Below are 13,259 nucleotides of genomic sequence, written 5' to 3'. Positions count from 1 at the left end.
GTTTAGTGGAGGAGGAAGAAGCAAAGCTCTGAGTGTTCCAAAGATATCAGCTTTGTATGTTGCAGGAGGAGCTGCAGACATTTAATTTATCGACTATATTACACGGGGTGTAAGGGAGTGTTAGAAGATAAGAGGGGAGATACAGGAAACAGGACTAAAACCTCATTATTAGAAAGTGAAAAGACTTATCTTAATTCCACAGGAAATATCAAGTGAGACAATTGCAATGATTATCAAGGCCAGAAATGAAATAGCAGGAAAAAAAAATCCCTCTTTCTCTCTATATAGTGTTTTTTCTCGTACCTGAGGCAGGCTTCATCACTTCACCGTTCTTTAGCCAGGTAATTCTAGGTGGAGGAGCGCCGTTAGCTTCACACTCCAGGAACAGCGTGCTGCTGCTGTTTACGGTTACATTTTCAAGGTTTCGCTCCACCCTTGGAGCCAATTTGTCTGCAATAAAGCACACAATGTTATACATACACTACTAATGAATTTAGGGTTCCTGCTAAAACCAGCTCATGCATTATCTTACTAAAACCTTGGAAAATTCTCACTGGCACCCATAAGCTATACAATGGATGTAAAAAATAATCACTCACTTCAAAATATGCACATTTAGTTGCTTTGCAGTGTGAAACAAAGACACCCTCCTTAAAGAGAATCTGTACTCTGAAATTCTTACAATAAAAAGCATACCATTCTATTCATTATGTGCTCCTGGTCCCCTCTGTGCTGTTTCTGCCATTCTCTGCTGCAAACCTGGCTTGTAATTGCCAGTTTTAGGCAGTGTTTACAAACAAACTAACCAGCTTCTAATAGGCTCAGCTAAGCAGAGTGTGTTAGTCACACAGAGCCTGCAGGGGGTGTGTACAGCTTCTAGCTAATCACAAGCAGCCCTGCACATTCCAGTCTGACTGCCTCAGCCTGACTGTGCCGACTATAGAGAGAAGATTAGATCATATAACAGAGATAACACAGCTACTGTGCAATTAGGAAAAGCTGCAGTAAGCCAGACCACATTAGAAAAGGCATAGGAACTTATAGCATAGAAGAAATAAAGATAAACAATTTGTTACAGAGTCTCTTTAAAGCAATTTTCTAGCTGCAATTAATCAATGCAACGTATCAGCCTAGTGAAAGGCATACATGTGAAAAAAGGGGGGGATTGGGAGAGCAGGGTGCTGTGAATCAAGTGTGGGGAGCAGCCAGCAAGAATGGTGAGAACAGAGCAGGGCAGCCATACAGGCGGCCACGCTCGCGCAGGGTCACAGAAGTGAGCATGTGCGGGGCCGTGACCACGACCCAATTTAGCGCCCATTAATTAACAAGCGGGACTAATGGCTAGTACTGTAATATTTATCCTGCTTTTAGTGCACAATGTTGATTATGAATTCACTGGTCCAACTGTTATGGGTAAAAGCTGTATATTACATGCATTTATATTATATATCCTATATTTCTGTTTTTCTCATATCATATTTGCATTGTACATATTTCTGCTTATTGTAGACATTGGGCTTGATTCACAAAAGAGTGCTGTTAGCACGGCCGTTTTCAGGCGAATTTTCGCGTTTGCAATTTTCGCGTGCAATTAAACGGTTTTGCGAGCAACCGTGAATTTTCACGTGAAATCGGTATCGATAACGATTTCGCGTGAAGATTTGCGTTTGCGCGCAAAACCGTTTAATTGCATGCGTAAATTCGCGATCACGCGAAAACGGCCGTGCTAAAAGTTAGCACTCTTTTGTGAATCAAGCCCATTGTCTTGTATAAACTATACTAAACCAAAACACATCATTGTGGTTAATATAATGTAAATCATTTCCTGTCTTGCATGTACTACTGAATGTGTGTACTATGCAATAAACATATTCATATTTTATCTTGAAAACATAAAAAATGCATATTTTTGTTGCTCTGCATTTAAAAGTTATGGAGTGTATGTATTTTTTATTTTGTTTAGCATTTTAGGTAATAGGTATATCTAAGAGAGCAGGATGAAAAGTGAACACTTTCTTTATGTCTTATAGTACCTAGACTGCTTGCAAAGTATATGCCTACAACATTCAAGACTAATCTGCTGCCAGGCTAGTGGCCAGACTCTGGCAAGTTTAGTGTATGCTCACTAAGTTAGAAACAAAACAATTAACATTCAACTAAGAACTCAACTAGGTAGTAAATAATGTAATCTTCGTAAAGAATATAAAGAAGTTTTACTCCAGTACTGAAGTAATTACAGTGGGGTCCTGGTTATTTGGAACTCAACTAATCAGCAGTCTCAACCAACCAGCACATATTGCCAGCAGTACTCACAGTTGTGAAGTACAACTTCTTCTGTTTGTGGACTCTGCTGTGCTTAAAGATTGGGTTCCATGACTTCCGAAGATTAATATACTTTCAAAATGTGTTTTAACATTTACTAGAGTAGTAATGTAACTCATGGTATGTGGATAGAGTGAGGTATAGGGTAGTAGAGCTAACTCTAGATAAACCTATTTTTAACATTGAGTCTCCAGCTATAATAATCTTACCTGCCAGCGGCGAGTCCCACGACGTCTCCGGCAGGACTCGTTCGCGTACTGGGACTTCCACTCCGCGATCCTCCAGTCGCATCCCCAGCACCCCTGCGGCGGGGGTTCGACACGCGCGCGTGCGCAGTATAACCAGTCGGATGCGCGCAGGACAGAGCAGCCTTTACAGGCTGAAAAGGCGTGTCCATAGGTGTCAGCTGTGATGTTATCAGCTGATACCTTTTTTGCAGGAGGTGCTATCTTTGCTGGGGGTGGGCCTAGGATCTATCCTTTGTGTATATAAGGCCAGAGCATTCACTTGCTCATCGGCCTTGATACTAATCAGTACGCTGGTTCTTGGTCCTTATCCTACTGAGATAGTTGTTTGAGAGCTACATTCATATATTGCTCATCAGCCCGATATATATGTACTCCAGTCAGTTTAGAACTGTGTAATATATATATATATTGTAATTATAGTAATTATTGTATTTCTGTGTATGATCCAACAGGTTCACCACTCTGTTTTAAGTCTCATCCCTTTGTACCTCAGTCATCTGATACCCGTTATAGACCTCGGCTATCCTAACGACCTTGTCTCCGTCTCATCCCTTCTGTACCTCAGCCATCTGATCCTATGTGTACGACCTCGGCCTGAATATTGACTTAGCACTCGTCTTGACCCTCTTGTACTATAGCCATCTGACTTCCTGTGTAACGATATTAGCCTGTTATTTGACCTAGCTCCGTTTAGTCCTTCTGTACCGCACAATTCTGACTTCTCGTGTATGACCTAGCATCAACCTGACCTCGATTTATTGTAATCTGTGTGCACGCCAAACACCCAGCGTCACACCAGCAACCAGAAAGCACACTTATCCGGCATCGATTTCCGTCAGTGCCAGATAACCAGGACTCTACTATAATAGGCACTGCTTATGCCTGGCTGGCACTGGCATATGTTCTGCACTGGTTGTGGAAGGGTGGGGGATTTTTTGTACACATGTACCATTTCTATTTGCACAGTAAAGTATACATTCAAATCAACCAACCTCTAACTATCAGTTCTTTGAAACGCTGCACCTCTTCCATGCTGTATCTATTTTCAGCATTACAGCTATAATTTCCAGCATGTTCTTTAGTCACATTTTTAATTGTAAATGAGAAAACAGTGGTGTGCTGTTTGTAAATGGTTTGTGTGAGGTATTCAGGAACTTTTTTTTGGGAAGGATACGACCAGGTCAAGTTTTTAAAGATATATTTTTCAGCTTCACAGACAAGTGTGACATCATGTCCTTCCAGCACAGTGGTCTTGGCTTCTGTCATTACCCTGGTCTTTACCTCTGCAAGAGAATAATGCACAGATACATTTATTCATAACATTTGGCTACATTTAGAGTTGCTGTGTACAAAATCAGCAGTGGTGACAGTAAGTGAGATTAGCAAATCTTGTTTTTACATTAAAAACACGCACTGTGCCCTATGATTTGTTTGACAGCAATGTGTTTTTTATTTGTTTGTTTGGTTTTTTTTGCAGCTTTACTGTAATCGTAATATGTGACTGAGTTGTCTGATACTGGGGAGGGCGTTAGAAGAGTTAAATACAGTACATTCTTATACCCTGAGCTGAAAGAAACTGTAGCTTCAGTGCTGGCCAAAAAGAGTTAATCTCTCAGCAGAGGGAGGAGGTGAGAAAGTCAGCCGCTGCCCCCTTTCAGCAACTTCTTACTATCTTATAGAGATGATGCTGGGACAAGGGGAGGTGTTTGGACAACTGTCTGTCTAATATAATTGTGGTGTCAGTTAATACTAATGCATCAGTCACGAGTAATCCTATGGCATTACTCACACTGCAGGGATTGCAATGCTTTTGTGAATTGTATATGTACATGTAGCATTTTCCTGGTGATTGTGTTGCGATTCTTATTCACTGGAATGAAAATCACTAAACTCAATTGGCAAAAAATTGCAGAACACTGCTACACAAAATAGCAATAACAATCACATTTTGCGTTGCTGAGTTTGTACAAGGGCTAAAGGATACAGCCATCCACAAATGTTCAACATATTTATCGTAAAAATTACAGATGTGCAACGCATAAAACCTTGCACCGTTGATTACTGCAAATTTACTATTGTATTAATTAAGACAATTGGTTGTCTTAAAACTTTAAAAGCTTTCCCATCTTCAATTATATATTTATGTTTTAAAGTTTTGTAATTGCAATTAACATTATTAATCAGCAGTGCAAACAACAAAGATGTTGTAACCTTCCCTTAGACTATACATGTCAAACTCCGGCCCATGGGCCAAATCTGGCCCTCAGAGCCATTAAATTTGGCCCTCAAGTGGTTTCCCCACTTTGCATTATGTTTGGCCCACTCTAGACCACCAGGGAAGCTACATTGGAGGTGAAGCCTTAGATCACCAGAAAAGCCATATGGGGGAGGGAGGGGGAAAGCACTAAACACCAGGGGAGGGATTGGGGCCATCTGGGAACTTTATAAGGGAGGAAGAAGGCCAGTAGACATTGAGGTTGGCCTGTGATTAGGTCCCAGTGCACAAATTCAGCCTACTTTGTATTTGAGTTTGACACCCCTGCCTTAAGATAGCCACACACCAAACAATATTTTAAATATCTGCTCAATTCAAGAATTGCAATCAATTTTTCTGACTAATTGTAACATTTCAAAAATATGACCAATGTACCACACACATGTTAAATTTTTCCCCAATTATGATAAAAATGATTGGAAATGCTAAGAAAATTGCTTCTAGCATTCCGGATCGATAAAAATCGGAAAAAATGGGAAATCCGATTGGATTGAATGAAAAAAAAGCTTTCGATTTTTCTGTGAGATCCGATCATATTTATCAAATTGCCGTTAAATCGGATCATTTTATTGTATCGTGTGTGGCCACCTTTAGGGTGAAGGAAAGTTTTTTTGCTGGTCGTTGTAGAAAACTGCAAGTACAAATTCTTACCTACATTACCAGTTTTCAAGCAATTCACACAAATGAGTGGCACTTAAGTAGCTCGCACAGATTGGGAATAGCACATCAGCTAAACATGCCTCTCTATACTTTTATTAGAAATACCAACCACTGAATCTGCATGTTATGTGTGCAAATCACATACAACCTTTGCACATCTCAGCCATATGGAGACAGCTAAGACATAGCTACTGCAGCCTGGATCCTATTATGGCAATTCATGTATTCTTTCTTGTTAGCCAGAAGGTAGTAATTTCAATGTCTTCTAAAAGAACCAAACAACAAAACTAAAATCATATTGGACAAGTGCTTAGCACTTTATGGAAATGTCCAGGAACAGTCAATAAGATTAACGTTTACAGTTCCAAGAATTTGCTTGGGCCTTTTCTTAATTTGATCCAGCAAACAGATGAATGAGAATGGCCAGGATCCATCTTGCAGTACCTTTTAAGTGAGATCATACATGTCTTCAAAAGCTAGTGATCTCCTATTTATTACAGTACCTGTGCATTTTAATCTCATCCAATCTATAAAATGGAGCTCATGTCATATATGCTGTCTGTGCTCATTTAAGTGTCAGCCTGAATAAGAGACTCCAATGCCCTCCTTCGAACTTTGTGATGTCACTTTTATAGCTTGCCAGATGTTCTGAGAAATTGCAGGACAGTTGTTCTGCTTTTCTTGTTATTTTAGCACCGTTTTCCACACTATCAATGTAAATTTGTGTGCTTATGCATCAATCTTCTATTCGTAATCATAAAGTATTTCTCATGGTGCTGGAGCTACTACCATGTTGACAAATATATCATTTTAGAAGTACTTAAATTCTATAGCTTCAGGCAAGCAAAATCTCTTACCTAGGACACTTCGGCCACTGACTATCATTTCTACCATCTCATAAACAGCTTCCCTTTACCTACTGTCCTATCCCTTAAACCTTCAGACTATAAGGCCTTTTGGCGAGGGCTCCATTTCCCTTTTGGCTACATATCTTCCACCCCTGTGTAAAAATCGGTAGTTAATTTATTCACTGCATTAGTGGTAATCCACCATTGTCTTCTATTAACTGTTGTATTGTTTATTTTGTATGGTTATACTCTCTATGCTGTTGTACAGCCCCATGGAAAATGCTGGCGTCATATAAATCAATAATAATAATATAGCTAGTGCACTTGTTCAACTCTGTCAAAGTGAAGCCGCTATACTGAACAGCCAATTAGAATTTTTGTTATATTCAACTGAATCCCGTTTTGCTTCTTTGAGCAATTTTTTTCTCCAGTTTCCTTGCACTTGTCTTGAAAAAGGCCCCAGTGTCCAGTGAAGTGTCTTTAGACAAGCAGTTTCTATGCCACAGAGAGCACTTTTTCTGCAGTATATTAAACACTAATGACTGTTCCCAATTGACCACAGACAGATTCTGTTATTGAATCTTCCGCACGAATGAAGAAATAATGTTCATGTAGTAGGACCCTAACCAAACATTTAATTTGCTTATGCTTTAGATTGAATACCCCATTCGCTACTCATTGGCAACACCAAGGGGGAAAAAACAGGATTTTTAAAGGGGGAGTTCTATATTAAGGTGGAACTAAACTCAGAACTTCCTCTCTGCTCTAAAAGAGTAGCCACTGCATGATAACCTTTATGGAGAAAAAAATTATTCATTACAATTCATGGAAATCTTAAAAAATCTGGTTTTGCTTGATTTGATTTTTGCAGAGAGCACTGAAAGCGTTAAGCCTCAGTGTTTACTGCATGCAGAGCTGCCTAGGCAGAGCTCTCCTACAGTCTATTCACAGTTGCTGATAATAATTAATTAGTACACTTTAATCTGCCTAACCAAACACAGAACACAGAGAAGTGAATTTTTTCCACCACTATTTGTGGAGTAAAAACTTTTAATAGCACGCTGTGAAAGAGTTTGGGTCAGCTTTAAAGAGGAACTCCAGTGAAAAAAATGTAATAAAAAAGTGCTTCATTTTTACATGCCCATTGTAAAAACTTTTCTCTCCCTGATTTACATTCTGACATTTATCACATGGTGACATTTTTACTGTTGGCAGGTGATGTCAGTGGAAGGAGATGCTGTTTGCTTTTTTGGCAGTTGGAAACAGCTGTAAACAGTAAAACAGCAATGCAATGAGGTTCACAGGCAGGAAACTGTCAGGACCATGGTCCTGACATCACACTGTGGGAGGGTTTCACCACAATATTAGTCATACAGAGCCCCCTGATGGTTTGTTTGAGAAAAGGAAATGATTTCTCATGGGAAAGGGGGTATCAGCTACTGAATGGAATGAAGTTCAATTCTTGGTCACGGTTTCTCTTTAAGTTCTCTACAATGAAATCATGAGCAGTACTTGAATTAAATTGGATAGTGCTAAATGTTGAATGTTTCGTTCGATAGCACCTGTGTAATTATATAATTATATGCTAGCCATATATACAGTGGCTTGCAAAAGTATTCGGCCCCCTTGAAGTTTTCCACATTTTGTCATATTACTGCCACAAACATGAATCAATTTTATTGGAATTCCACATGAAAGACCAATACAAAGTGGTGTACACGTGAGAAGTGGAATGAAAATCATACATGATTCCAAACATTTTTTACAAATAAATAACTGCAAAGTGGGGTGTGCATAATTATTCAGCCCCCTTTGGTCTGAGTGCAGTCAGTTGCCCATAAACATTGCCTGATGAGTGGTAATGACTAAATAGAGTGCACCTGTGTGTAATCTAATGTCAGTACAAATACAGATGCTCTGTGATGGCCTCAGAGGTTGTCTAAGAGAATATTGGGAGCAACAACACCCTGAAGTTCAAAGAACACACCAGACAGGCCAGGGATAAAGTTATTGAGAAATTTAAAGCAGGCTTAGGCTACAAAAAGATTTCCAAAGCCTTGAACATCCCACAGAGCACTGTTCAAGCGATCATTCAAGGACTTACGAGGCCAAGTCCATAAAAAAAAAATGAAAAAAGTTAGCTACCTTGCTCAGCTTGTTAGGCACGGAGGATGCCGTCCGCGCCCTCCGTGCCGTTCCGCCTGGTCCCCGCCGCTGCACAGCCCCCGAACGGTCCCCGACCGCGCGGCCCGGGTCGGGCTCCCCAGCCTGTACCAAGATGGCCGGCGGAGCTGGCCGCGGCTGCGCAGTCCGCATAGCCGCGAGTGCGGCTGCGCAGCTCTAAGGCCAACCCCCCGATCCACGCAACAGTAGCGTGGATCGGGGGGTTGGCCTTAGAGCTGTGCAGCCGCACTCGCGGCTATGCGGACTGCGCAGCCGCGGCCAGCTCCGCCGGCCATCTTGGTACAGGCTGGGGAGCCCGACCCGGGCCGCGCGGTCGGGGACCGTTCGGGGGGCTGTGCAGCGGCGGGGACCAGGCGGAACGGCACGGAGGGCGCGGACGGCGTCCTCCGTGCCTAACAAGCTGAGCAAGGTAGCTAACTTTTTTCATTTTTTTCCATTGGACTTGGCCTCGTAAGTCCTTTCAGAAATGGAAGGAGTATGGCACAACTGTAAACCTACCAAGACAAGGCCGTCCACCTAAACTCAGAGGCCGAACAAGGAGGGCGCTGATCAGAAATGCAGTCAAGAGGCCCATGGTGACTCTGGATGAGCTGCAGAGATCTACAGCTCAGGTGGGGGAATCTGTCCATAGGACAACTATTAGTTGAACACTGCACAAAGTTGGCCTTTATGGAAGAGTGGCAAGAAGAAAGCCATTGTTAACAGAAAAGCATAAGAAGTCCCATTTGCAGTTTGCCACAAGCCATGTGGGGGACACAGTAAACATGTGAAATAAGGTGGTCTGGTCAGATGAGACCAAAATGGAACTTTTTGGCCAAAATGCAAAACGCTATGTGTGGCGGAAAACTAACACTGCACATCACTCTGAACACACCATCCCCACTGTCAAATATGGTGGTGGCAGCATCATGCTCTGAGGGTGCTTCTCTTCAGCAGGGACAGGGAAGCTGTTCAGAGTTGATGGGAAGATGGATGGACCCAAATACAGGGCAATCTTGGAAGAAAACACACAAATGCTGTCCATCTAATCTGACTGAGCTGGAGCTGTTTTGCAAAGAAGAATGGGCAAGGATTTCAGTCTCTAGATGTGCAAAGCTGGTAGAGACATACCCTAAAAGACTGGCAGCTGTAATTGCAGCAAAAGGTGGTTCTACAAAGTTTTGACTAAGGGGGCTGAATAATTATGCACACCCCACTTTGCTGTTATTTATTTGTAAAAAAATGTTTGGAATCATGTATGATTTTCGTTCCACTTCTCACGTGTACACCACTTTGTATTGGTCTTTCATGTGGAATTCCAATAACATTGATTCATGTTTGTGGCAGTAATGTGACAAAAAATGGAAAACTTCAAGAGGGCCGAATACTTTTGCAAGCCACTGTATATGTGTGTGTGTGTGTGTGTGTGTATATTAGCAATTCCAGGACAGCCTATATTAATTAAGAAAAAATCTACTGTGGGTGAGTATGACATGACTGCAAGCAAACAAATGCTTATACTGCAGTAGCCCTCATTGTTTAAAAGATGACCCACTGAGCATAATGCATAAATAGATTTCAGAAATGTGGGCAGGGACCACAACTGATCATTATGCCAGAAAATATGCACATTCCTCACTGCCACAAAAGACGTATAGCTAGAATAGGGAGAGGGTCTCAGTACTTACTACTATGCAGGGGGAAGTAGTCTAATTTTCTACTTAGCATCAATTCCTATAGTGGTGAGAGGGCCTAAGCCTTCACCAAACATCCAGGGAGAAGATGACCTCGTAGCAGGTGGCATTCCTTTGAACACCAATGTTTTGGTCTCACAGGTTTCTAGATATAACTTCCGTCCTCCTTCCCCCTGTCTAGCTATCTATACACATAAATCTCAGATGTTTGCAACCGCTGGTCTTTGGAAGACGGCCTGTGCTCCCTTCAAAGCTAAATCAGGAAATTAAGTCACTTCCTAAACTGTACCTCACGGGAGGGAAGACTAACAACTGAAACATAACCCAGATTGTAGCTGTACAGCTTTTGGAATGCTCTTGTTGACAATTCCTCACAGGAAAATTCAAATCCCTGGTTATACATAAATATAAGCAATTTAATTAGGACCATTTAACTTACGTCTGTTGTAAATTTTCATGTAAACAATTTGCTCATTGAAAGCCATAAAAGTGAAAGATGGCAGCACTGCCATTTTGAAGTTAGACAGACCTCAGATGGAAGAACAGATTCTTTGTGGTGAAATGCTCAGCAAAGTGGAAACATAATGAGGAAATGATTTAGTTGATTATTAATTACATATGTTTAAGCTTGCACTATGAGCCAGGGGAGGTTACGTGTCTGAATCCACAGAACATTCCACTCAAGGTGCAAATATGTCCTGAAAAAATGGAGCCATAGACAAACCAAACCTAAAGATAGCCATTAAAGTAAATTTAATTTTCATACTTTTCAATAAGCATCTGTCATTTTCTGGAAAGTATAGCCAGACAGTCCTTTTTACTGTGCACTCCACCAAAGGAACAACATTACGTTTCAAAAATGTAAGGATGGAATTAACGTTTTGCAGAGAAACAGGCAAGGGGGTTCTTAAAGGGAAACTTTTAAGTCAAGTATAAAAAATGAGATTTACTCACCTGGGGCTTCCCTCAGCCCCCAGCAGCCGATCAGTGCCCTCGCAGCCCCGCTCTGACGCTCCAGGACCCGCCGGTGAACACTTCCGGTTTCGCCGTCACCGGCCGACAGGCATGGGAACGCGAGTGATTCTTCGCGTTCCTAGCCTGTATATCACCCCCTATGCTGCTATTGCGGCCAGCTGCTGCTATTGCGGCCATGCCTGTCGGCCGGTGACGGCGAAACCGGAAGTGTTCGCCGGCGGGTCCTGGAGCGTCAGAGCGGGGCTGCGAGGGCACCGATCGGCTGCTGGGGGCTGAGGGAAGCCCCAGGTGAGTAAATCTCATTTTTTTATACTTGACTTAAGTTTCCCTTTAAAGACATGGGTTACTAAGTCCAGCAACCACCACATACACCGCAGGTGAAGAACAGCCATCCTCACTTGGGGCGCAAAACTACTCATGTCACTCTCCATAAGAAAAAAATGATTAGGGAGTAATGCAAACTGCACACTAAAACACACACACCCAAGAGAGAATGGGGATAATATTAGGAGGGGGGAAACACCTCACAAAGGAAAAAATAATCATATCCTGGTTAAAATGACAAGAAAATAGCTTACCTGGGAGATAATAAATACTTTATTCTAAATCAAGGATGTCGAACTCCAGTCCTTAAGGGCTAAGATCCTCACACGTTTTTGGAACAGCTCATGTTAATTGATGGGAGTCAGATGGGAAAAAGATCAGGAAAGGGGTGAGCCATGAAGTAGAGCACATTTCTCTATTTCTCAGTCCTTCTTGAACATTGGCATGTATATGGCCCTTGAGGACTGGCGTTCGGTACCTGCGTTCTAAATAAAGAATGATACAAGACAAAGTGTTCCACAAGTCAGAGCCTGAAGAATCAGCTCAATGACTATTAAGAGGCAGGCATGTAATGGCTAGGGCGGCCTATATGCTATTAATAAGTATTTCTTTTTATATCCAAAGACGTAAGATTTTTCTTGCCATTTTAAGTTTGTAATGTAATGTAATTTATTAATTTTTTTTTTTTGGGGGGGGGGGGGGGGCACTTCCCTTCTAACATCCTCCTCCCCTCCTGGGGGTATGTTTTAAGTGTGTAGTTTGCATTTTACCTTAGTATTTTTTTCATGGAGAGCGACCTGAGGATTTTGACATGAGTACGGTTGTTCTTCACCTGCTTTTATTGTGGTTACTGGACTTAGCAACCCGGATTTGTGATCCAGATCTTACTTTCTTTATACCTTTTCTAGTAACCTTAAAGGGAACCAGAGATGAACGATTCACACAAAATAAACATATCAGTTGATAGCTTGTAAAGAATAAATGCTCTACCCGATAATTTTGCCACTCTGGTGTGCCTTTTTGAGTGCTTTTTATCCATTATTGCTCCAGGAAATATCCAATATGGCCGCCGGCTCATATTCCTTCTGTTTCCAGGTTATGAGGTGTTCTGGATGTGCTGTCTAAGCTATATGAGACTATAGACAAGCAGGGCTGCTGTAGGCTTTCATCTGTGTGCTTTCAACTTCATATTCTGGATTCTGGAATACTGTGTGGCTGCCTGTAGGAAGTGTCTCTCATGGTAATGAAACTGCATACAGTAGATAATTATGACAGGCTGCATAGACAGAGCACACAGATCACACAGCCACACTGTCTGCTAGACAGAGATTTTTCCTGCAGCAGCTCCCATGTCATCACAGCTCTCAGTATGTAAAGCATGAAATTTGAGCCAGGAGGGGGGAGGCTTGGGCTTGAAAAGACTCCACAGAAAAGTGACTCAGCTAAAATGATTCCAGGTCAAACCTCGACTGAATAGTCAGTGGATTCTTATCACAGCTGCTAATAGACTAATTAAGCAGATAACAATGAGACTAAAAGCAGGGTAGCTGTTTACTGTCATGTTCCCACTGATAAATGTAATAAAATACATGAGGGTGCTTCGTCTCTGGTTCTCTTTAAATATTACACCATAAGTTCTCTCTGTTTACGATTTCCCTGACACTGCAAATCCGATTTGCGATTCTGATTTTCCCTGGATGCTATCAAAAGAAGAAGAACCCCCCCACCCCCCCCAAAAAAACCTCAGCAT

The 13,259-nt window shown here is 41.7% G+C and overlaps 1 protein-coding gene across 3 annotated transcripts in view; it reads right to left on the bottom strand.

Moving 5' to 3' along the window:
* The window catches only part of LOC137527130 (vascular endothelial growth factor receptor kdr-like), a 318,768-nt gene that overhangs the window by 92,059 nt on the left and 213,450 nt on the right, over positions 1-13,259 (bottom strand). For all 3 annotated transcript variants that reach the window (XM_068247550.1, XM_068247553.1, XM_068247551.1), the window contains 2 exons: positions 3,563-3,853; positions 304-450 (listed from right to left, as the gene is read on the bottom strand). In XM_068247550.1, the coding sequence (XP_068103651.1) occupies positions 304-450; positions 3,563-3,853 (438 nt within the window). The remainder of the gene's footprint in view (positions 1-303; positions 451-3,562; positions 3,854-13,259) is intronic.

Source organism: Hyperolius riggenbachi, chromosome 8 (genome assembly GCF_040937935.1).
Source record: "Hyperolius riggenbachi isolate aHypRig1 chromosome 8, aHypRig1.pri, whole genome shotgun sequence".
Lineage (NCBI taxonomy): Eukaryota > Metazoa > Chordata > Amphibia > Anura > Hyperoliidae > Hyperolius > Hyperolius riggenbachi.
This window is presented reverse-complemented; position numbering and strand designations above follow the sequence as displayed.